General features: G+C 38.2%; 1 protein-coding gene across 12 annotated transcripts in view; it reads left to right on the forward strand.

The window, feature by feature from the left end:
* Positions 1-26,518, forward strand: part of GTDC1 (glycosyltransferase like domain containing 1) — a 428,985-nt gene that overhangs the window by 341,634 nt on the left and 60,833 nt on the right. For all 12 annotated transcript variants that reach the window (XM_064287241.1, XM_064287242.1, XM_003405851.4 and 9 more), the window contains one exon: positions 14,751-15,113. In XM_064287241.1, coding sequence (XP_064143311.1) covers positions 14,751-15,113 — 363 coding nt within the window. The remainder of the gene's footprint in view (positions 1-14,750; positions 15,114-26,518) is intronic.

A 26,518-nucleotide genomic window follows, 5' to 3' on the forward strand; every position in this document is an offset into this window, starting at 1 on the left:
TAAATGCTTAAAGTAAGGAGAAGTCTTTGTACACTTAGAGGGTTTATTTCAAATGTAAAACTAACAAAATTGTATCTTCTAATATTAATTATGAATTAAGTGGCTTTCTGTGGTTTAAAACTAGACAGCAATATAATCAGAACTTGAAGTAAATCAATACTTAGTGAAGTAACATTTCATGTGGGAGCGAGGAAAAAAAAAAGAGTTGTGCTGGAAGTTGGATTTGCTGGTAATTTTGATTTATTCAGGTTGTGGGTAGGCAAATGAAAAAGAAAAAAAAAAAAGAGGACCAGATTTTTGATGCCCATCTGTTCATGCTTCAGAGACCTGGAAACTGACGTTTTAAATTTCCTGCTTTTACTTTCCTGGTTCGTGCAGTTTTAAGAAGCGAAAAGACAGAACCTCTCAGTTAGAAAAATGAAGGAATAAAAGTAAAGACATGGAAAATTGAAAGGTAGGAATAGTACAATAGGAAAGAAATAATAGAGAAGGAGGAATATGTTTGATGTGTGACATTGGGCCTTTTTGCAGTCAGTGTGCCCCTGGGCGTGAGTACAGAGCTTTGATTAGTATACAAATGAAAAGAAGATGATAACGTATTAAAAATGTCTGCCTTCAGTGGATGGCTAACGTGTGACTTCTAACAGGTGACAGAAAAAAAAAAGTACATCTTCAGGAAGGCATGGGTCTCTGGTTTACAGAGTGGGTTTAACTATGAAAGGGCCAGTGGAGTCAGAGACCAGAGTCTTTAGAATATTGGGGATCTATTTAGTAACATTGGCATCATCATGGTGATGCCTTCATGATTATTATCAATAATAAAAAATAATTGTACTTACTGAGATTTTAGTTTGCGGGAAGCAACTGGGAAAACATAATTCTACAAGGCAGCATTATTATTCTCCCCATTTTACAGATGAGGAAACTGATACTTAGAGAAAAAATCTTTCCTTCCCCAGCTCAGCCACTAAGCGGCAGAGCCCTGGGTTTGAAACCAAGCAATATACCTAGAGCCCTCCTTGACCCGGTGTGCTATTTTGACTCTTAAAATAATTGTAAGATAACCATTAGATTTGATTTGTTATCTGATCTTTAAGCTTCTGTGAGAAGTCTAGGACTGGCCGCCTTCTGATTGAACAGTTGAGGAAACTGAGGTTGTTTAGAGAGATTAAGTGACTTTATTCACAACCGAATCAATTTTTAAGAACTATTCCTTTCCTGAAACTTGATCATCTATTCTTTTGAAAAATTTGTATTTAAAAAAAATAACATTTTGGTTTCAGAATAAAATTCAGAAAATTTCCCTCTTTTTTTTTTCCTCCAAATTCTTAGTTTTGATAGACAGCTCTGTTCTTTTGCCATATTTTCTTCTTCCCACTCTCTGTCAACATAAATATAGTACCTCCTATTCCTTTATTTTCCTAATATTTGGTTCAGGAAATTTCACCCATCATAATGTTGCTCCTTTCCCCTTTTTTCCACAAGAATATGCAGTAAAATCACGTCATGCTCCAAAGGAGACTCTCGATTGGAAACATTGCCCTAGAGGAATTCTTATTTTTGTTTGGAAAGAAGAATGTGATCCTTGCTTCCCTACCACCACATTTTCCCGTCCTGCTTTCAACCTCTAAATAATGGCTTTTTAAAAAATCGTGGAATAGAATACATGATTAGAGATCACTTTTAGTTTCCTTCAATGCCTTATCAATGCTACGAGAGACAGGAGGTTCCCAGGAGCAGCGAGACCATTTACTTGCCAACGAGGTAAATCCTTACAAAGCAGGCCGAGCAGCTTGCTAAGTATATGAACATGTGAAACAGACACTTCCCCTTGCTGGAAAGGCAATTCTTCAGCTCCACATTTGGGAACGTTTTCTTTCTAGCATGCATTCATTAAATTAAGTCAATGAATAGAAGCTTTTGAAATTTTGATTCTGTCTGAGTTATAAATAGGAAAAATGATGAGCAAATTATTAAGTTTCAGTAGACATTAGATCATTTTAGTGATGCAATCAGTGAACATTGTTAGTTTAAAGACAATATGGGAAATTTGCAATTTGGGGGGATAACGGAGAGCCATCATTTGGGAAATAGTGAGTTTCTGCTTATAGTGAAGGGAAATTTAGCATCAATTAAGGGAAATAGTTGTGCAACATGATAATGTAGGTGGTATCACCTGAAGAAGCTTGAAATGGCAAGTGTCATGTTATATGCATTTCTACCAAAAAAAAAAAACTGCCACTGCCTATGTACAACCAAATACCTCATTGGATTTGTGTTTTTGGTTCGGGAATTTAGGAATTACGGTTTTGTGGGACGTTCCAATCAACTGATCTGATACAGGTTTTAGTGCTTCTGTTCTACCTTCTAGTTCCTGTGTATTGCCTGGGATTTTAAAAGCTTGCTAGCAGCCATCCAAGGTACAACAGTTGTTCTCTGTTCTCCTGGGGCAGCAGTAGAGGAAGGAGGGCCAGGAATTGGAGGAGGAAGTGGAATGTGTGTCTAATTGTCTCCATGAACAGCTGGCCTTCTTTTGCCATCACACCAGAAGAACTGGACGGTGCCTGACTACCACTACTGAACATTTTGGTCAAAGATTCTATAGAAGAATCCTGGTCACAGGTGGGAAGGAGGATGGAAATGAGGAATAGAACTTCCAGTTTTTTCTGGAGCCATTTGAGGCTAGATTACCTGCCCCCAAAACTGTTGCTCTGAGGAAATCTTAAAAACCTTAAGTTGAAACTATCCCCTGAAGTCATCTTTAACCCAAACGATAATTTAGTTTAATTAGAAAAGAGCGTCTGACTTGAGCATTGAGTTTCTTTTAAATTATCCATGTGGGATCAAATAGACAACAGCAACTCAAAAGGTCAGATGAGAAGCTTAGGGAGCAGTGAGTTTGTGTTAATGATGGTGAAACAATTCAGAAAAGAATACCAAGAAAGATGGCACAACTTGAAGAATGTAATCAGTGTCACTGAATTGTACATGTAGAAATAGTTGAATTGGTATTTGTTTCATTGTGTATATCTTCACAAAAAAAAAAAAAACAAAATTGGGGGAGCTAAGAGACCAAAATAAGTATGTGTTATATGTGAAATGTCACTACATATATATGAAAAGTTTGATGAACACAGATGCATCCTCTTGCACACAAAGGAGCTTAAGTATTTGTCGAATGAATATTTGTTGACCAGTTAAACACACTGACTCAGTCACTGACTGACCATCTAGGGAATACAGCGTTACTGCAGATGGATGTTACTGGAAAGAGGAAGGGAATGGAAAATTTACTTAGATTTACTCAGCTCCTGCTACACATCATGCTGGGCACATATGTTCTCTGTTTTAATCCTCTCAAGAAATTTGCAAAAGCAGGTATTTTCTCATTTTACAGATTAAGAAGCCAAGGACCAGAGAAATGAAGTGATTTGAATAAATCAACTATAGGAAGTACCAGAGCAGAAAGTGAAATCCTGGTCCGTGTAGCCTGGGCTCTCCATCTTCCAGCATGCCCATTGCTTGGGTAGAGTAACGAGGGGCTGCGCAAAGATTTCTGTCCACCTGCCTCCCAGAATAATGTTCCTCACAGACTTAATGTGGCACCTGAAATTATCGCATTTGTGATTAGTTCACTTGAATTAAGATATTGCCCCTTTAGAAAGGTGTAACTTATTGAGCACAGAAAGTAATTAATGCTCTGTGAGAATTTAAGATTAGTTTCCAACATGACCGACAAGGAGGAGCAGAACATGTCGGGCCTGGATCCAAAGTGGAATGTGGAGCTTACTTCCAGGATTTAAAAAAAAAAAAAAACCAGTGCCGTCGAGTCAATTCTGACTCTTAGCGACCCTATAGGACAGAGTAGAACTGCCCCATAGAGTTTCCAAGGAGCACCTGGTGGATTTGAACTGCCGACCATTTGGTTAGCAGCTGTAGCACTTAACCACTACGCCACCAGGGTTTCCTTACTTCCAGGAGAGGCTGCAAGAATTCCCATGATGGGAAGGGAAGACCTGGGCATTCAGAAAGTTATATGAAGACCACAGGGGATTGAACAGCAGTAGGTAGATTGCTTAAAGACATAGGAAAATAAAGATTCCCTGTTTGCAGTTTAGCCTATGCTCTGCCTAACTGTGTTGAATTACTACAGTAAACCTTGTGTAAACTAGAGAGTTTTGTTGTTCTTAGAGATTTCTTTTTTGGGGGGAGGCGGGATCGTGAGAAGTGAGTCTACATATGTTAGCAAGGATGGCTCTGGATTTGATAAACATTTGTTCTGGCAACATGTAAGGTAGTTTGTTTTACTCTCATACATTCATAAGGACCTTAAATTTTCTGTTTGGGAGGAATATATCCCAAATGGATTTTATAAAGTTGAGTAAGACAAACTCCTCATACTAGTAGGTTAAGTTAGCAATGTATACAATCCAGAACACTTTGAAATTTAGAGAGAATGAAGAATTGAGACATAATTATTTAACTTAAATAATACTAAGCACATAACTGTGTTGCCAGAAGAGGCCATGTAAGCCAATGGTATGGATGAGGTTTATGGAAATTGTATTTTTAGAATACAACTCGTGGTAGGAAGCAAAAATAAGGAATAGGCTCATGGGATCAGGATCATCTTTTCCTTATGACAGCCCATATATCCCAGCTGTATAAAGCCATCAGGAAATGATGAACTTTTAAAAGACGGGACAGGGAGCTGAAGCTTTTGATAGTCTTCAGTAGAAGATGTTCCCTAAGTGCCTCATCCCTGGGAACAGACATGGCTATCAAGGCCAGTCCAATAACCACAGGTTTTCTTCAGTTCCAGCATTCTCTGGCTACCATGGAGGGCTTGCTTGTTAATTTTCATTGCAGCTAGTTTCTATGGACCCTGTTTTCCTATCTTGTCACATAACATGTGCTTCCTAGTCCAAGCAAGACACTCTTCACCCAGTATCCTTTCACAAACTTCAAAAGTTTGCTCCGTGAGAGACAAAATTTGTTTCAGGCACCAAACGTGGACTGTTTAGAGGATGTGACCTAACCAGCCAAGGTGGTGTTGGATGGCTGTTCCCACAGAGCATTTTGTGCTGTGGGCATGTGCGTTGTGATTTGCTCATCTGTGATTCTAGTTTATTCAAATAATGTTCTGCCAGGAGTTTCTTACTGAAACAGCGTTGGGAGAGATGTACCATCTATTTTATGAATATTAGCCTTTAGCCATTACCAGTAAAGAAGAGCATGCAGCCAGCCTACAACCAGCCAAGCATAAGTCTGTCTTTCTGTTTAATATTGTAGTCTCCAAACACCCGGTGTTAATTACAATGGATTTCCCTGCTTGTGATTGCTTTATTTAGTAAAGATAGTGTGGCGGGAGGTACTGGGGAGAAGGGGGGAAGTATGTGCACACACTCATGAGCACATTATATCAGGCCTTTTACTTTTATACTTTATAGGTTTATGTAAATCTGTTCACCATATAAGTGATATATGGGGCACACGTGGGCTCGCATGATTTTTTAATTATCTCTGATATTTGCTTATGTGGCTAAATTCTAAAAATGTTAATTTTATAATTAATTTGCAACACATTGTTTGGTAACAGTGAATAGTTTTGTTGTAAATCACCCAAGGACTTAGATCACTGAACTGCCTGAATGTGTCTTACCAGTTGGCTTTGGAGAAGTTATTTATCTTTGATTCCTATTTCCTTTTCCCTCAATTCTCTTCAGTTTGGTTTCTATCCAGGAATCTACAGAAATTGCTTTGATAAAATTGGTTGATATTTTTTCTGCTGTCATCCATATTGGCTTTGAACCTTATCTTTTTCCGTCACTTCTCCACAGATTCTCTCGATTTCTTTTAAGCTTCCTTTTGTCCATGATTATGTCACCTTCGTGTAGGGCTTGGGTTTCATCATTTTCTCATGTGAATTCATGTTCCCATTTCTTCTGTCTTTCCTGTTATATAAATAATGCCACCCATGCCTTCCAGACTCTGGCTGTGCACCTCTTAAGGTCATAAGCAGTGTTTGCCAGAGTGTCATTTGTAGGACATTACTACTTAAGGTGCCTCTTGGGGGAGGAGGGAGGGAAAGGTTCCTTGTTCTAGTAACTGTTAAGTTTGAGAAATAATAAACACAATATCCCCATCATATTAGAGGTGCTCAATAAATGTTTACTGAGTGAACAAGGAATGAATGAATGAACATATTTATAGTATACACCAGCATCTGCTTTGAAAAGTTCTCTAGTGAAAAGACATTTAACTTTGTTTAATCCATCATTTTCCTGAGCTTGTTTTCCCACAAAACCTTTCCTATCTTCATTGGCCTAAATTTGGAATTATCCTTGACAGGTCTCTCTTTCTCCCTCCTCTCCCACTAGTTCACATCATATTTGTCACCTGCTCTCTGCCAAATCTATTTTGAGAAGTAAAACCATCCATAATCTCTAGCTTGTGGACTCTCACCCATGTGCATTTATTTATTTATGAGAATCTATAGGTTGAAGGGAGTCCATGACACAAATGGTTAAGTGCTCAACTACTAATTGAAAGATTGGTGGTTCAAACCCACCCAGAGGCACATTGAAGTAAGGCCTGGCTGTCTCCTTCTGAAAGATCCCACCCTTGAAAACCCTATGGAACACAGTTCTACTTGGTAACACATGAGGTCGTCGTGAGTTGGAATTGGTTCAAGAGCAGCCTTTTTTTTTTTTTTTTTTTGGTTGTAGGTTGCATACTACTATATTGAGCATTTTTTTATGACAATATCTCAAAAAGACAGTTGTCAGCAGTGTATTCCCCCATGATACGCATTTCAGCCATGACATTCTCTTCAGCAATACATGAATCAACATGAATGTCCTAAATTTCTTGACTGGCCTTCCTCTTGACCACCTCTGTTAGTCAACTGTATATTTACTTAGCCTCTTAGCCAAAATAAGCTAAGGTGCCTAGAGCATTTCCTTTGCTCACCACCAGTCTTAGTGTCATTGAAAACTCCTCTCAAGTCCTCTTTTTACCTAACTGATCTTAGTAAGGTGTTGTTTGGCCATCCTTAAAGGTCCAGCTCTATACTTGTGTTTGTTTGTGGGGAAGGGGTGAGAAGTATGTAAATTTAGGTCTAAAAAGTCCTTGTTCCAGATATAGTCTTTCAGCTTTGCCCAACAGAGTCCTAGGGTTTTGTGGTAGTGCCTGTAACACCATTTTGGGGGACAGAGATGAGGAGGGAAGGAAAATGGAGAGGAGAGGCTACAAGACAGAAGCTCTGCATCTGTCTGCTTCACACACTGGCTGTTGGTTGGAAAAAGATGTTGGCTGGAGGAAAATCCTGTGGCTAATGACACATTGGAAACCATTACTGGTTTACTGACTAGGTAATCAGAGTATTTTTTAAAGTAGAAACAAGTTCAAATAGAGCTTCTGAAAGATTGGGAGGCAGGGAGAGACATTCTTTGTGGTAAGGTGGGCAGTAACAATTCCTTAAATTTTTTTTTTTTTGGAATTATTAAATGGCAAATGTGACGCGTGTGGTACAAGGCAGCTCACTGTTTTTCTTCTGACTTTTTCACTCCTTACCTCAGGACCTGTTCTTTTCTCATTAGCACGTCTACCGGAGTTGAAGCTGGGGAAAAGAAAGGAAGTGTTCAGACATGTGCCTATTTAAATAGTCACTTCATTGAGTTAATGCCAGGACAGCACAAGCTTTCTGTCCGGTTCTATAGAAAAGCCAGTTTTCACTCCATCAGTAAGGTATTATTTTCTTTTTTCACATAGAACAGTTTATTGCCAGGCTTCTCTTAACTGTACATTACAAATGGAGTCTGATTAACAGTGTTCTGGATGGGTTAATTAGTGTGGTGACTATTATTAAGCAAACTGCTTGTTAGTATTATGCCTGTTTGATCTTGGTATTGATGTGAAGTAATTGACCAGAGAGCTACATTTGGAAAAGCTGGAATAAAGTTTTTTGATTCTATTATGGCAATAAATTGTTTATATTAAACATGTCTATGAAAATATGAGTTTCCTTGTACGGAGAATCAGAATATACTGTGTGGGATGGTACATGAGAATTGTTTAGTTTGGTTTAGAAATATTAATACATTTGCCCAGCCTGCTCCAGAACCAGCTCTGTTGAAACAAAGTAGTAAAATTATTTTAGCTTCTGCCTTCATTACTGCCTGCATGAGGACTAAGGTGTTTCTAACTTGCCCCGGCCAAAGGAGATAAGTCCTTTTAGGTTCAGTTAATTGTCTAAATACTCCTTTTGGAGACAATCTCTTTAATAAATAGACTATTAAAAATATTTTTTTAAATGTATTGTAAACAAGGAAAATATAGCATGTAACCACCTTCTATCAAGTCCTGGATTGTTATCTATATTATTTCTTGGTATTTTGTCCAGTTCTATTATTATAGTTTCCCTAGCTATAGAATTTCCCTAGGGAATTTATTCCATGAGCTAATAAATTACACAGTCAGGGAGTTTTTCTTGAAATTCAGCTTAAATTTTCCCATTCTTAATTTCATCTCATTACTCCTAGTTATACCCCCTTGTAGCAGGCTAAATAATTATTCTCTTTCCTTGGAGACTCCCATTATGTACCCCTCTAGTTGTCACTTAACCAGGCTATTCATATTTAGCTCCTTTAATCTGCCCTCATAAATCAATTCTTCCATTGCCTTAATCATTATTATTGCTCTTCTAAGAACTCTCTAATTTTGAAGCATATACAGCTCTCAGATTCCCCCAGATGAAATCAGCGTTCACACAGGTCTTCTGTCCCTACAGACTTGGTAGCTGCCTTCCCTGTACAACAGGATCCTTAAGGAAGTGCCATCATTCAGCTGGGTTGAATCAGCCCATACTCATCATGTCAAACTCAGGCCAATCTAAATAGAGTTCTCCATGTGACTTACTAGCAGGCAATGTTTATTTTATTTTATTATTTTAATTCCATGAGATTTGTAAGATGACTTTTTTGGTTACTGTCCATATTTACATTCTTCATATTTTCATGTCCTTTTTCACCACCGCCTATCAAGTCCATCATCCGCAACCTGTACTACCAGCGGATTCTCCTCATCCTTGAGAACATTTGGGAAACGTGTTGAATACAAGCAGGCCTAGCACCTTGCCCACAGCTAAATTCCTTGTCAGCTACCAATCCCCATTGTTTACAACCCTTTCGCCAATCTCCCGTTCTTTTAATTTGCAATTTTGCTCACGGTGGCCAATATAAATGGATTTCATGAGTAAGATGGGTCATGATACTGTTTCCTAAAATGAAAATACATCGTTTCAGGGCTCATTGATTTTTTTTATTGTGAAGCCTTCTTGCACCAAGTTTGTAATTCTGTTTAAATCCTTTTTAAGCTTTCCTGGCGTTCTTTATCTGACATAAACAAATAGGTTACTTTGCCTGCTTTATTGGTGTTTTCCAGATATGTACAGATGTTCCTTCTCTTACCATTTGTTCCGTTTATTTCGAAGTTGAAGATATTGTCATAGTCATTTTTTTTACCTTTTGTGGTGATCAGTGGGAATATCTCTTGTTATATTTTAGCTCCTTAGAATTGCCTCAGTATTTTGAATTTGTTTCAGGAAAAAAGTTGATTACTTTCCTTAATAACTTTGGGTCTGTGAGGTCTGAAACAATAATCAGTTTATGTCCAGTTTTCTTTTCATTTTAAAAGAAGGGTGAATTTATTATTTTATTTATGTATACTTAAGGGTTTAGCATCATGTTTTCTGTTTTATCTGTGTGTCTGTCTGTCCATCTGTATATCATCTATTTATTGAGGAGTCCTTGGATGGGGTGGATGGTTAAGCACTTGACTATTAGCTGAAAGATTGGCAGTTCAAACCCACCCAGAGGCATCTCAGGAGACAGGCCTGGCAATCTGCTTCCAAAAGGTCACAGCCTTGAAAACTCTACAGAGCACAGTTCTCCTCTGCCCACATGGGGTCAACTGCAACTACCAACAAGAGCATTTATTACTTGAGGGGGTTCTTATATATATCCAGGTGATTTTTCTCAAGGTATTTGAAATCAAAATAGACATTTAAGGGAATTTATGAAACAAACACAGAAGCCCCCTGGATAAGGTTTCTGATTCTGGACTGTACACAGCCTACTAAAGTACTGTAGCCACAGACCTTGTTTACAGGTCGTGGTTGAATCCCCACTGTTCCTTAGTGTTGCTGATAAAAGCTTATCCTTGCTTTTAGATCTAGTTACTACCCTCTCCCTGTCTTCACAGTGACCAATTTGATGCCTCTGCTCACTTCCTAAGCCCCATCTCCTCTGCTCACCTTGCTGAAACAGACGAGCTAGCCTAATGCTTTCAGTGACACAACTCCTCAGATTCAACACCTGTCTCCTAAAGCTGTTTTTTCAGCTTGATTTTTCTCTCCTTCTTCCCTGGGCTTTGCAGGAAACCCAGAGTTATTCTCTTTTACCAGACCTTATCTTCCCCCCATGCCAAGAATCCTGCCATTATCACCCATGTCGTATTATTTTTCTGTTTTCATCTTGAAAATGTTTCTTCAGGATCCTGCTCCCTTCCCCAGCAAGTCCCCCCAAGTGTTCACTTTGTCACTTGTCCCATATAAAAAAAAATTCAACCTTGCGTTTCCATCGCTGTTCCTCTCCAGCTCTCTCTCTCTCTCACACACACACACAACCTCCTGTAATCTGGTTTCTTTCAGCATCACTCCACAGAAACTGCCTTTAGGAGTAGCCAGTGACCTAGTACCAGGGCTTTGAACCAGTTTGTTCTGGTTCAAACCCCTGCTGAGAATTTACATTTCTAACAAGTCCCGAGGTGATGCTAATGCTGCTGGTTAGGGACCAGTTCCGAGAACCACTAATAAAGCAATGGTTCTCAATATTTATTATACCTAAGAATCACCAGGGGATCTTGTTGAACTGTAGATTCTGATCCAGTATATCTGGGGTGGAAATGCAAATTCTCAGCAGGACATTGAACCGGAATGGATCAGTTCGAAGCCCTGCCTACTACCTGAAAAAACCAAAATTTTCTTCTTGTTCCTGGTGCTGCTCTACCTTTTTCACACATTCTTTTAGGGCTCTTGGTTCATTTTGATAGTGTGATGTTACTCTCTCAGATTCTGATTTTACTATTCCAAATATTCCTTATTCTTCCATCGCCTACCTCTTAAATGCACATATTCTCTGATTTTGTTTTTTTTTTTTTTTTCACTTTCTTCACCATCTAGGAAAGGGGGCCAAGTATCTGGATAGACCTCAGGCACTCTGAGAAAGCCCTCAGTGGCCTGGCTTCAGTCTACCTCTCCAGGCCTCAGATCCCAGGACCTATATATCCCAGCCTCTTTGAGTTGCATATTATTCCATGAAGACTCCATGTTCTTTCATACCCCTTTTCCTTTGATCACACTTTTCTCTCAGTTCAGAACTTCTCCCTCTCTGCCCTTCAAAAACCTTCAAATAAAACCCTTTTTAAGCCATTAGTAATCCTCAAGTCAGAAGTAATCTCTTATTCTTCCTGATTTCAATGGTTGGAATGTCCAGTCTTTATATAGCGTGCACCAACTAAGATTAGTTGGCTGTTCACATGTCCGTCTCCCAATCCATTGGTTCTAAGCACTACTGGTTTGCCTCCCTAGTAGATGGTGAACTCCTTGAGGACATGTCCTGTATTTGGTGTGCGTGGCTCAGAGGTTTCAGGCTATACTAGGAGTTTTATTTTTCAGATTGCATTTTATTTAGCTGTTTTTTTATCAATAAGTGATAGATACTGAACTCCGTGTGATAAAACATTATGAGAAGATGAGGGGAAATGATACACCGTAAAAATAGACTTCAAAAAACTTTAATCATCAGTGGATGAATGGATAAACAAATTTTGGTACATACACACAATGGAATACTACACAATGATAAAAAATATGATGAATCCATGAAATGTCTCACAACATGGATGAATCTGAAGGACGTTATGCTGAGTGAAATAAGTCAGTCACAAAGGGACAAATATTTTATGAGACCATTATTATAAAAACTCAAGAAAAGGTTTATATACAGAAAGAAACATTCTTTGATGGTTATCAGGGACGGTGGGTGGGGAGGGAAAATCACTAACTAGATAGTAGACTTGTGTTAATCCTGGTGAAGGGAAAGGTAATACACAATGTAAGGAAAGTCAGCACAACATGACCAAGGCAAAGGAAGACACTGTGAGGTGTGCAGGAATAAAGGGCAACTACAGTAAATTCTATAGCATATACAATCCTACAACAACAATAATAACAAACAGTAATTTACAAGTAGTTACACTGGTAGATATGTATGCCAAATAGTTGAGGGAGGTCATATGGAAGTATAACTGCACTCATATATAGGTGGAATTGAGGATGTTTCTACGTAATATTTATGTGGGCTACATGTATATTCAAATACATAATAGTGCACATAGGAGGCACAGTTATGGAAACTTCTTAGACATAACGCAACACCTTGTGGTACTGAGGTTAAGGGCTGAGGACCATAGTCTCGGAAAACGTCCTACTGTGATGAGTAGTATCTGGGGTATTAAAAGCTTGCAAGCGGTCATCTGAAATAAAACTATTGATCTCTTTCTATCTGAAGCAAAGGAGAGTGAAGAAAACCAAAGACTCAAGGAAGCAATTAGTCCAAAGGACTAATGGCCAATGGCCCACATGAACCACAGCCTCCACTAGCCAGAGACCAGAAGAACTCGATGGTGCCTAGCTACCACTACTGACCACTCTAACCAGGAACACTCTAGAAGTTCTTCTTTAGAGTGGCAGAAGAATGTAGAACAGAATTCAAATTTATAAAAAATGACCAGACTTACTGGTCTGATAGAGGCCGGAGGAATCACCAAGACTGTAGCCCTAAGACACCCTTCAAAATTGAAACTGAAGCTGCTCCCAGAGGTCACCTTTCAGCCAAATAATAGACAAAAAAAAAAAAATGCCTATAAAATAAACAATAACACTTGTGACGAATGTACTCCTTAGAACAATCAACTATATAAGACCAAAAGGGTAACATTTGCCCAAAAGCAAAGATGAGAAGGCAGGAAGGAGCAGGGAAACTGGACAAATGGAAGTGGGGAACGAAGGGTGGAAAAGGGGAAAGTGCACAAAGGTGAAGATGGGGAGAGTGCTGACATATTACAGGGATTGCAACCAATGTCACGGAAAAATTTGTATACAAATTATTGATTGGGAAACTAATATATGTGTAAACTTTCACCTAAACCACAATTAAATGTTGGGGGGGAAAAAAACTCTAACAAGGTCAATTTAATGTAAAAAGTGTGTACAGGTGACCAGGAATATAGACATTCAGGCGAGCAGAAATTACTGGTGTTGATCAAAGAAGTTTCAAACATTTTTGTAGGTTAATGAACAAGTGTGGCCTGACAGTAAGCACTGGCCCACGTGGTGATTGGAGAATGCAAAATGGAAATCCAGAAAGATGAATTAAGGAAGAATGATAAACAATTTCTCTAGTCTTATTTTTTATGGTATGTATTTTTTTTTTTTTTTTTTAATTCCTTTGGCCAGAAATAACTATTGCAAAAAAGGAGGTAGGCGTTGGCTATGAGTCTCTAAGTTGTTAAAGATTTGTAGGGCTAGTACAGTACAGGTTTTATAGCCACAGAAACTCTTCAGAAACTATTCAAGGAGAATCATATCTAATTCCAAACTTGTGAACTTTCTCTAAGTGGCTACTACTTTATGTAATTTTTTTCTTAGACTTTTTGTTGTAATATCTTCATTTCAATTGTTCTCAGTATTGTTGTTGTTAGGTGCGGTCAAGTCGATTCCTACTCATAGCGACCCTATGCACAACAGAACGAAACACTGCTTGGTCCTGCGCCATCCTCACAGTTATTGCTATACTTGTGCCTGTTGTTGCAGCCACCGTCTCAATCCATCTCATTGAGAATCTTCCTTTTTTTTGCTGACCCTCTACTTTACCAAGCATGTTGTCCTCCAGTGACTGATCCCTCCTGATAACATGTCCAAAGTATGTGAGACATAGTCTTGCCATCCTTGCTCCTAGGGAGCATTCTGTTTGTACTTTTTCCAAGACGTATTTGTTCATTCTTTTGACAATCCATAGTATGCTCAGTATTCTTCGCCAGCACCACAATTCAAAGGCATCAATTCTTCTTTGGTCTTCTGTATTCATTGTACAGCTTTCTCGTGCATATGAGGTGATTGAAAACACCATGACTGGGGTCAGACTCAGCTTAGTCCTCAAGGTGACATCTTTGCTTTTCAACACTTTAAAGAGGTCTTTTGCAGCCAATTTGCCCAATGCAATGTGTCTTTTGATTTCTTGGCTGCTGCTTCCATGGGTGTTGATTATGAATCCAAGTAAAATGAAATCCTTGATAACCTCAATATTTTCTCCATCATGATGTTGCTCATTGGTCCAGTTGTGAGAACTTCTGTTTTCTTTGTGTTGAGGTACAATCCATACTGAAGGCTGTGGTCTTTGATCTTCATCAGTAAGTGCTTCAAGTCCTCTTCACTTTCGGCAAGCAAGGTTGTGTCATCTGCATAACGCAGGTTGTTAGTGAGTTTTCCTCCAATCCTGATGCCCCGTTCTTCATGTAGTTTGGCTTTTCGGATTATTTGTTCTCAGAACTAGGCATAATCATCATGTCCTTACAGAAAAGTACAGGACAAATTTGAAATATTATTTTCGCATTCTCTTTTTTAACAGATTCATGCCCAAGCACAAAACAACCCATTTAAAGAAGATGCTCAGCCTTAAATGGAATGGTGATGCTGCTTCATCCATGGCCCTTCCTTCCCAACATGAGCAGAGAGGTTCTGAGAATGTTTTGAAGAATTTTACTGCAGAGTCTGGGCTTTGCGATACACTCTCCAGCCTTAGAATGGCACAACAAGAAAGCCTGGGTAGCTCATTAATGCAAGTGTCAGACTTGAACCAGTCTAACTCATCAGATGATTCAAACTCTTATCAGGAGGAAAAGAAACAAGATCCATCTCTTAATCCCTGTGACTCTTTGGGTGGAGTTGATGATCCGCAAAGACCATTACACATTGTCTGGCCTCACCGGTGGTAAGTTCAAGACGTGCCAATTTAGTAAGAGTTGTAGAATTGGTAATAGAAAATATGTTCTCACAATTAACTTATTAATTTAATTTGTCCCCATGGCTTTAGAATGGAGCCCTGGTGGTGCCATGGTTGAAGCACTCAGCAGCTAACCAAAAGGTTGATGGTTCAAACCCACCAGCTGCTGCACAGAAGAAAGATGTGACAGATTTACAGCCTTGGCAACTTTTGGGGGCAGTTCTACACTGTCTTGTAGGGTCGCTATGAATTGGAATAGACTCAACAGCAGTGGATTTTTTGTTTGGTTAGAAAAAGACCATCTTAATGTGGCAGTACTACTGATGTGGTACAAAGGTGATACTACTCAAAGTCTTTATATTAACATCTGTGTGTTTAGATAAAATTTGAATTACAGGTAATTAGTTGCAGTAATTTGCTCAACTCACAGCAGAAATTAGTCACTTCTAGGAAATCAAGTCATGTTCGAAGAAGTTTCAAAGTATGAGAAAGAATGTTTTGCTGTGTATATTCTCAACAACACACACAAAAAAATTAATTGTATTAAAAAGTATGAGAAAGAATGAATAGGATTCCATTATAGGAGTCCTGGTGGCACAATGGTTAAGAGTTACCACTGCTGCTAACCAAAAACTTGGCAGTTTGAATCTACCAGCCACTCCTTGGAAACCCTATGGGGCAGTTCTACTCTGTCCTGTAGGATCACTATGAGTTGAAATCAGCTTGTCGGCAACGGGTTTTTGTTTTTTCTATTATTGCATTATAAAACCATTTCATATATACACATTGATAAGCAGTATTACATTAAAACAATAGCAATTACCATTAGTTTCTAATTTGACCAATTTCAACCGGGTGCCTTCATTTTACTTGTCATAACATGTATCAGTATATTTGAAAATGTTTTCCTTCTCCAAAATACCTCTGTCTTAGGCTAAGCAGAGTACTCTCTGAAAGAATCTTTTCTGAACACAGGAAAATCCACTGCAGCATATAATCGGACCAAATATATACTCATAAACTTAACCCTGTCTCCTATAAATTAGGATTAAAGAGGTAAAATGTCCTGATAATCTTCCAGTATTAGGCATGAACATTTTAATCTAGTTTTTATTCCTCCCAGTTAGTTTAATCTGCATGTGGCCTGATTAGAGTTTACTTCCCCCACAGATTACAGGCTCTTTATTGCAGAGATGCTGGGCTGATCATTAGGTCCAATTTTCTGAGAGCAACTGTTTGCAGGTGAAGTAATAATAAGCACACCACACCGGCCAGGCAAAGCGCCTTTGCATCGGATTTGTCTTCAACACATTAAACTCCCGAAGCTCGCCCGAATGACCTGCAGCATCTGGTATCTAAAGGGATTTTCATCTTTGACTCCAAATGTATGAACGTAAAATTTCAGGATTGAAAGTTGATGTCAAATGTTTTTTGGATTTGTTTATTCAACTCCACAGTTCCAACCTGGCCTTTCTACAGGAGTAACGTTTATTTCAAATCATATTTTACTTACAAGGCACCGGTGTTCAGGATTCTTTTATGGTACCTTAAAATGTAGGAGAACTGCATGAAGTTAACCTGTTTTCAAGGTACAATAGATGCCATCATTAATTCCCTTCTGAAAAGCCTTTTCTTTTATTGCTAATCTTTGGTTGTCTCCGAAGTAATATGTGCTGCAAGAAAATCAGCTCTGACTAAAAAGTTTGGTTCTGGGTCATCCTAAAAATGCTAAATTAAGTAATTTGTAGACTACTGCAAACAGCAGATGGATATGGGGGAAAGAGTGAAAACTACGTTACTCACTACCTTGCACAAAATAAGGTAGAGCTATGTTAATAAAATTAACAATATTAAACTGAATAATTCCCTTTCTTCCTTTGTATATTTTTGCTTTAATTTAATTGCAGAAAGTTAGTTGCTTAAAGAGACGCAGTGTTGTGTTTGTGCACATTCTTACTGTTAAAGCTAAATTATTTTTAATTTGGAAAAGAGAGGGAAAAAAAGCTACATCAGCAAGAGTAAATGCCAAAATATAAAAGTAACACATTCATCCTTACGGGTAATATAGTAGAACATTGGAAACTTGGAGGTTGCCAGACACATAGCTAACATTAGGGCTAATTTTGAAAATCTAGCGTGCAGTCAATTTTACTGATGCCTGGGGACATACAAGGTAGAAGCTGACAAGAGAACTAATTTTGTTTAGGTTATTTACTGCTATGCATCATCCGCGGGTTCCCGCCTGACACACAGCTATATGAAGGGGGATATTATCACACACTAAAAATTTATGTTGACATTCGATATTTGTTCAATATGTCAGCAGTATTACTTTCATAATCAAAAGAGTAAGAAAAAGAGAAAAGAAAAGCACTTTATGCTCATATAGATATATCTTTTTAATAACAGTCTATAAGGTTAATATAGTTTACCTTTGAGAGTATACAATGAAAACAAGCAGGGTTAGGAGGGGAAATGACAGAAAGCATCAACCCGAGCTGTTTGTTTGCCATTACCTAAGCGAGCCATGTCAGCTCTCTGGCCCGCGTCTGATAGCTATTTGTTGTACAGAGAGCACAGCATAAAAAAAATATCAAACTCTTAATACTATTGTGTGCCCATAACCATCTGTCACTGCTAGCCTGGAGATGAGAGGAAGATTACGAGGAATAAACACTGAGCCGCAGAGCATTGGTAAAGCCTTCGGGCAAAAAACTCTTGTGGGGACATCAAAGACATTCTAATTCCGAGGCAGTCAAGGATTACAGTGTGTAACCTGTGCTGACAACAGATAAATGACTGGCAATATTGTGCCAGAGCTGTTGGGTCCTGCACGCAGTACTGATGATGATGATGATGATGATGTTATCTTGCAGAATGGACTCTGCTGGGATAATTTTATGATAAAACACTTTTTTCAAATGCCACTGGGTCTAGGCAGACATTTACTAGCTACAGGGGTAGCAATCAGTTTCTTCAAAATTTACTGTTCTAAGCCCATTAGAGTTCCAACGCAGCAAGACTCTTCAATGAAAAGCTAAAACGCCTATATTTTTTTTAGGAGAATATATGCAAATATTGTAAGCTGAACTCCTACCCTTTAGAGTTAGATGCTTTATCATCTGATTTATGTAAATTTGCTCATAAAAATACAGTTTGTTTTTAATTGGTGAATATGAATTAGAAAATTAAGATTCTGGTTCAGCATTCATCAAACATTCCTACTTACAAGCACACATTTATTTAGACCTCTGATCGTATGGGTAGAAATCATGTACTTGACCAGTCAATACGAACTGTATTCTAAAACAAACCGTGGTTTCTACTGGAAATGACCAGGGTTGTATTTCTCATTCAGCCCTTTTCTTTGAGCCTCCCCTTCCTTGTGCTTCAGAGGTTCTTGTCGGTGTTAAGAGCTGCTTTAAGTACCTGCTTGAAGAGGGGTTTTCTTCAGAGCAGCCTGAAAGGAAACTCTTCATTCTGTTGCATTTTTGCCGTGGCTATCTATGTGTGTTTTCCAGAGGGAGGTATTCTGGGACACGAGGATGCATTGATGATTTTTTCTGCTGTTAACATAAAGGAGAAATGGACACTGGAGAGGCCAAGGGGGTTCTTCAATCCTGTCATTACCTTGCCTAGCAAAACAAAAATAAAACTCTGCTCCTTATCATAAAAAATATCCCCATGAAATCATGCAGTTGCAGTCCAACTCTAAAAATGAAGTGATGCTGACCTCATTGTGTTAGTCCCACGCTGGGATCATGAATGGCCTAAAATATAGCGTTAGCCTCTAACATAGCTAGTACTAAGTCAACCAAACGTAGAGCCTGCTTGCTCAGAAATACATCAAAATCAAAAGTGACATTTTCTAGAAGATACATTCTGGCTTTAAATCTGTGTTAAAATGTCTGTGCATGAGAACAGGCCCTTAAATGCAATGCTTGCCCCTTCTCTTCATTCTTTCTGAATCTGAGCTTGTCAAGGATTACAGTGTGCAACCTCTGCTGTCAGGAGATAAATAACTGACAGTATTTTAGCAGAGTTGCTGGGTTCGCTGCAGAGTAATTTGTTTTCTCCTTTCCACCCAGTCTTTGATGTTTTGTTGTAAACATCTATAGCAAGATGTGGTTAATAGAAATGACTTATAGCGAAAGATCTGTAAAAAATAGACTGCAATTGGTAATTTTTTTGTTCTTTTGTTTTTTTCACTTTTTTCTTTCCAAATATTGTAACATCGTACCAATGTCTGACCTTTGCGTAAATGTTCTTTTTATTATAATGGGCAGAAAAGTCATAATGTTACAGGGCAGAAAAGCCAAGTTTAGAAGACATCTAAAGAAATTACACTATCATGACTGTGGTTCCCAAACTTTTTTAATCTCAGGACTGCTTCACACTCTTAAAAATTATTAGAACACCAAAGAGCTTTTGTTTATTAGGGATATTTAAAAAAAAAAAAAACTCCTTCCCACTGAGTCAGTTCCTAGTCATGACAATCCCACGTGTGTCAGAGTGGAGATCAGTGGGCTGATTTTTCAGAAGTTGATTGCCAGGCCTTTCTTCCAAGGTGCCTCTGGATGGACTCCAACCTCCAGCCTTTTAGTTAACAGCTGAGCACATTGCCCATTTGCACTACGCAGGGACTCATCAATCAGTATCTGCCCTTTGACAAATTAAACTTGAGAAAAAATGTAAAATCTACATTGTCATTTAAAAATAACAATAATGAACCAGAGGTATGTTAACATAATGTATTTTTATAAAAAGCAACTATATTTTCCAAAGCAAAAATATTAGTAAGAATAAAAAATAAACCCGCTGCCGTCGAGAATAGTGACATTATATTTTATAAAACCTCTGCTATCTGCCTAAATAGAGGATAACTGGATTCTCATATCTCTTTAAGTGTCGCGTCTGTTGCAATGTATTGTTTGGGTTTAATTTTTCAAAGAAAATCCTGCTTCACACAGAGATGCAGTTGCAAAAGGGAAAGTGATTTAATGGCCTGGTTAGGTAATGGTGGATGTTCTTCTCTGATACTACACCAGAACTTGACAAGCAGGAGTTTCTTACAGGTCGATTGCAGTGTGGAATCTGAAACCGTATCAATGAGTGCTTTGTGCTCTGTCACTTGGAGTTCGAATGAATTTTGTATCATCCTGCGTTGGTCACTTGGAAAGTATTGGTTAACTGAGTTGTGAAGATCTTCCAATGTTGACGCATTTCCTAGTGCATTCACAGGAAGTCACATCTGTTGATATCGCCACTGATGCCATCAGAAAAATCTGTTAAGTACTGAGAAGCTGTCAAGCTAATGGTATAGATACAAGTTTTCCAAAATTCTAACTTTCACTTAAAAAGCTCAAATGTATATTATCAGGTGTTCTCCCTGAGATGACAAGTTAATTTGAGAAAATGTCTGCCAGTTACCCAAGTCTGATTAACCATCATTTGTATATCCGTTATTTTTTCAAGTAAAAATGGTGTTTCATGAAAGAAGCAGTTAGTGTAGCTCACAACTGAGTCATGTAAGTTTTTACTTACAAGTAAGACAGCTGTTATGCTTTGGTATACAGAAGTGCTTTATGCATATTTCCCATGTCATCACAGAATATTAAAAGCTGTCTATGGAAGGGATGGAGCCCTGGTGGCACAGTGGTTAAGCGCTACAGCCACTAACCAAAAGGCCGGCAGTTCAAATCCACAAGCCGCTCCTCGGAAACCCTATGGGGCACATCTACTCCATCCTATTGGGTCGCTATAGTTGGAATTGACTCGTTGGCAACGAGTTTTATGGAAGGGATGGGGTCCCTGAATGGTACAAATGGTTAACATGTCGGCTGTTAACTGAAAGGTTGGTGGTTCCAGTTCTCCCAGAGGCACCTCAGAAGAAAGGCCTGGCTGTCTACTTCTGAAAAAAATCAGCCATCAAAAACCCCATGGAACACAGTTCTACTCTGACACACATGGGGTTACCATGAGCCTAGGTCAACACGACAGCAACTGGTTTAAGTGTTTTTGGTTTATGGAAGGGATGGAATTTAATAAAAGTAATAGTTGTTACTACTTCATCAAGGACATTCTTAAGTGAAACTGATTTAAAAAAAAAAGAACTGCAAGTACAGGTGATAAAGTACCTGGCAGTTCACTGTGATGCCATTGCCTTGAATTGTGCTAAAGGACCAGCAGGTTTACCTATCAGTGCTTTTGCTTTATCTGGGCACATGTCCATACAGTGGAAAGACAACACCTTAATGTTATTATGAAAATAGTTTGACTTTACAGACTCCTTGAAAGGGTCTTAGATTCCCCTCCCAGGGATTCACACACTATACTTTGAGAACTGCTGTCAAGTGGTATTGATAATGTCACATGTAAAATTATGTCTGCCACCAACCATTGAAATTGCCAAATTTGTAGCTCCCATATACTAATTTTTCTTGCCCTGAGTATTAACAAATGTTACTACAATTTTTCCTTTAGCAGTTGATAGCAAACAAATGTTCATCATATATAAGAAATCTGCCTCAGCCCAGATCCAACAGAATTTTCCTCAACATGAGCTAAGTAGTATGGAGCACTATTTCTATGATAAAAGAAATTCTGTTCAGATATTAACAGAGTGACTGTTCTGATATATATGAGTGGCCCATAAATGGGCAGACTCTGGTTAAGGAATATTGGGTTTGGAGTTGGGCTGTGAGGCGTGTTGTGGAGTTTGAGTATTAAGACAGTAGCTGTCGTTTTGAGTCCCATGACCTCATCAGATAGGATGTAGAGAAATTGTGAGAGCTTTTTGCTTTAACTTTTTATGGACTATAGGAGCCCTGATGGTGCAGTGGTTAAAAGTTCGGCAGCTAACCAAAAAGGTCAGCAGTTCAAATCCACCAGCCACTCCTTGGAAACCCTATGGGGCAGTTCTACTCTGTCTTCTAGGGTTGCTATGAGTCAAAATCAACTTGACGGCAATTGGTTTTTGTTTTTGGTTTGTATGGTATTTGCAGCATTTTCGTTAAAGTAATGATTACTGTGTATGCAAAGTTGATAGGGTTAAGGGTGTAAATTTGGTAAAAAGGAAACCCCACTCACTGAGAAATAAATACAGATTTAAAGCATACTTAGGGAAGTCATTGAAGGAAAACATGTACCTAATATTAAAAGAATTTGACGAACTATATTTTTAGAACTTTGGCAATTTCTACTTGAAAACAAATGATTGATTTAAAATGGAAAATTACACTTTATTACTTGGGAGTAAAATAGTTTACTTTTTTTCATTCTTTGACTTCTGAAGCTTAAAAATACAGCTTTTTAAACAAAATCGATGACTGCCTTTTGAACAGATGCATGGTGGACAATTGGATAATATCCTTTTTAGGCCAAGGTAAATTTATCTTGGTTTTCTCATTGCGTAGATAACTTAGGAGAAGTTCAGTAAGTAGGTTACCTTAAAGCTTTCACATTTTACTGGGCATCACCTTAATGGAATACATTTAGAGGTCAGTCTCTAGGTGTCACGCAGGATGCAAATGGAAAGTGCTGGGTGTTTGGATACCAGTGTTCTTTGTTCTCTTTCGGTGTTGTACATAAATCTGTTTTTCTAATAGAGAAATGATCCTCACAGAATTATGGTTCTGGAAAAGATGGTCATGTGGTCTGGCCATCTGCCTTTCAGCCCACTCCACCAAGCTTCCTCAGACCTATGGGAATCCATCTTTTTGTCCCAGTGTCTAAAGAACTTGATTCTATAAGCCCTTTCCAGTAGTGCCATTTTCACAGTTAAACAATTTTTAATGTAAGGAATTCCTGCTCTATAGCTAATTATTGTAAGTATGCTAATTGTCAGATTAACTGGAAATGGGTAATGGCTCTTTGAAAGGGATAGTCTGACCAGTTATGTATTTATCCATCAAATGAACAGTTAAACTCACATGAATAATAGGGTTGTAATTGATTTTAGTTATTCCCAATTCAGTGATAAGGTGTCTCCAGACATATTCCTTTGCCTGTTTGTTTGTTTGTTTGTTTGTTTGTTTTTCTTAAAGAATTTCAAATGGCTGGCATTAAAAAATAAACAAATTCTACTAGAGTCTTAAAAATTAAAATCAAACAGAATCTAGTTAAAGTTATCATATGTTACATCATACTACCCCTCCCCAATCTAATCAAATAGTTGTATTTTGTCCTCTAACACAGCACTATTTGATGGGTCTATGGAAATTTTTTCCAGGATTTTGTTAATAAATCATAGGAAAATAGATGATAGAAAATGCATGGCCAAAAAATAGCAATTCGGTTTATAATTTCCCAAATCCATTTTATAGGTGCCTTGCTGACTGTATTATAAACCATTGAACATAATGAAGAAAATAAATACACATTCACCGTTTAGTTTCTCGTTGCCTATTGAAGTGTTATTAGCTTTGTAATATATCATGTCAGCATAAAGAATTTCCATCTATAGTCATTCCTATCATGGTTTGATTATTTCTGGAATATCATAAATTGATAACTCTAATTACCTTTTCTGATCCAGTGGGGTTGAAAGGCCCTCTAAACTTGATTCATTTCTTAAACATATTAATTGCTGAAAAATATGCTGTTTGATTATGGTATGCTTATGACAGTCATCTTCAGTTGCTCAAAACCCGTGGCTGATTTTGCTTCTTTCTGTCACCACTCTTTTGATAGATTCTTAGATCAGACTTATTTACCTAACTCCACAGGTCAGGGATGGGTGAGTTGGGAAGTAAATAACTAGGGGCTATGGAGGGGTAGATGGATGGATGGACAGATGGATGGGTGGATGACTAGATGAATGGATGGATGACTGGGTGGGTGAATTGATGGCTGGGTGGGTGGGTGGGCAGGCAGGTGGATGGATGAATGGATAGGTAGTCTACTTCCTTAGTTCGCATTTGTGTCATGTGTATCGTTTTGTGTGTATGTTTTAAATATGTTTCTTCATCCTAGTCACTAAGCCTTTCCACAGACCATACCAGTTCTCTTTAATTAGGTCAGTCTTTCTTCCCTCTTTCAGGACTAACATCCTTCTTGTTGCTGTTAATGTATGGCGTTTTCTATCCCTCCATGATAGCAGTTACCATTACATGTCTTTAGAGATGCTTTGAAATCCTACTTTCCACAGACATCTGCTCTGATTTAAATTCCAGTGATGTGTGAATTCCTCTGAACTGTGAATCCCCGTGCATGAAGGGCACTTGCAATCCAGTACACCATATAAACGTGTAACAGAACTTTGCACTTTCCACACTTGCCTCCTATCCCTACACATTTTGTATTTTAAGTAGTATCACTTGTTTTAGGTCTAAGGTCTTTCAGGATAGAGACCAAAATTTTTCTTTTGTTTGGAAAGATTTTTTTTCAAGAACATCTAGCCAGAATGCCTGGTACATGGGGCTGCTTAGTCAACATTACTTAATGTTGATGATGATGAATTGCTGGGTGACTTTATTAAGCCCTTCGTCGAGAATGTCTGTTTGGCGATTGACTGTCTCCTGCTCTGTAAGTCCAGTTGAGGACAAGTTTCTCTTCCTGGGAAGAATAAATCTGTACATGACAGTGAAAATATAATACCAAAACCAAACCCAGTGCCGTCGAGTCAATTCCGACTCATAGCGACCCTATAGGACAGCGTAGAACTGCCCCACAGAGTTTCCAAGGAGCGCCTGGTGGATTTGAACTGCTGACCCTTTGGTTAGCAGCCGTAGCACTTAACCACTACGCCACCAGGGTTTAAGGTTGTCTTGTCAGGAGTGGGATTTCGAACCCACGTCTCTGGGGAGACTACGGCCTGAACGCAGCGCCTTAGACTGCTCGGCCATCCTGACGGCAGCTAAATATATTAAAAAATATAGAGAGAGAGGGAATCAATTAATCAGATGTCAGGTGAAGACTGTCATGTGATCAGTACTGCTTTTACAAAACACGTTTTTCTATTAAATGCCATTATAGGAGTTATGAATACAAATCCTTTAGGACTTTATGAAAATGGAGTAATTCATTTTGACAGAAAAGTAGTAGAAAAAGTGAACTTGTGGAGTTTTGGAGGAAAGGCTCAAACTGGTTAAAATCAAAGTAACTTCTTAGTTGTCAGTGAGAAATAAATCCAGAAGGAGAGCTCCTTTTATGTTTTTCTTTTACCTGTCCCTCTTCCATAATCCCAATGTATAAGCCATTTTAAAATAATTCATTGAAATTGCTTCTAAACTCTTACTGAAATCTCAGTGAAGGCGATTCTGTGGCTTTCATAGGTTGCCCAGGCAAAGGTTCAATGGCTAGATTTTTATTTCTTCTTTCACTCAATCCAAAGAATTCAAAGGTAGAAATAGCAATAACTATAATAAATTATGTAAGGTTTTTTTCTTTTCTTTTTTTTTCTTTGTATCATCTTTACTGGATATGCAATTAATTAGCTATTTCAGTACTATTCTGGCTAGTATCATTTGTTGGTTAAACAAAAGAAAGGGAATATTCAGAAACACAAAGAGCCGAAATGTTTGAGATTTGTTCTTACTCAAATGTGCACCTCATAGTGCGTATCTCCTGTTGAAGGAAATAATTTATCGTGATCTTAGTCGAAAGCATTTCTCTCTTTGCTGTTCTTTTTTACTAATTTAGATATGATTCTAAGATGAAAAATGATGTTACTTCTAATTATGGTTACATGTCGTTAATTTCCTTCTTTTTTCCTAAGCTTGGTGTGAAAGGCAGTTTCCTCCAAAGGGGGGGGGGAGTGGGTTACTGGGAGGGGAGAATACTGATAAAGCTGATCACCCTGTTGCCTTAGCAACAGATTTATTTACTAGGGGTTGAAATGACATGAGTTAATATACTGCATACCTGCTGATCGGCAGACTCCCCTATTTCAGCTGCATTTGACAATTAAGTCCTGGACAGCTACAGCCAGGGGTTAATGTTCCTCATTAGGAGAACTAGGTCATTACTGGGAAATCAAGGCACTTAAGGCAGCATGGGTAAAATACAAAATTCAGCATCTAGCCGAGTGAGGCTTTTTTATGTTAATTAACCTTATTTTCCTAGGTTTAAAAAAAATCTTATATGCACATGACAGTGGATCAATTAATTGAAAAAAGAGCTAGTTTACTTTACTCTCGGAGTTGTCTTCATTTCCTTTTCAAGGATTTCATTATTTTATGGAAAATTCTTATGTCTATATGATGAGTAAAAAGGGTATTAAAATTAAGAAGGGAATCATCATGGAAATCAGCTTTACCACAAGGGAATGAGCAAATAAAAGCCTTGGAAATGAAAATAAATAAGCTTTGCTAATACCTCACCTAAGGAGCAGAATATAAGCCCATCAGAGCTAGGAGATATTTAGAAGTACTTCCTTGCTTCTTTATTAAGCA

Source organism: Loxodonta africana, chromosome 6, assembly GCF_030014295.1.
Source record: "Loxodonta africana isolate mLoxAfr1 chromosome 6, mLoxAfr1.hap2, whole genome shotgun sequence".
In the NCBI taxonomy this organism is placed as follows: domain Eukaryota; kingdom Metazoa; phylum Chordata; class Mammalia; order Proboscidea; family Elephantidae; genus Loxodonta; species Loxodonta africana.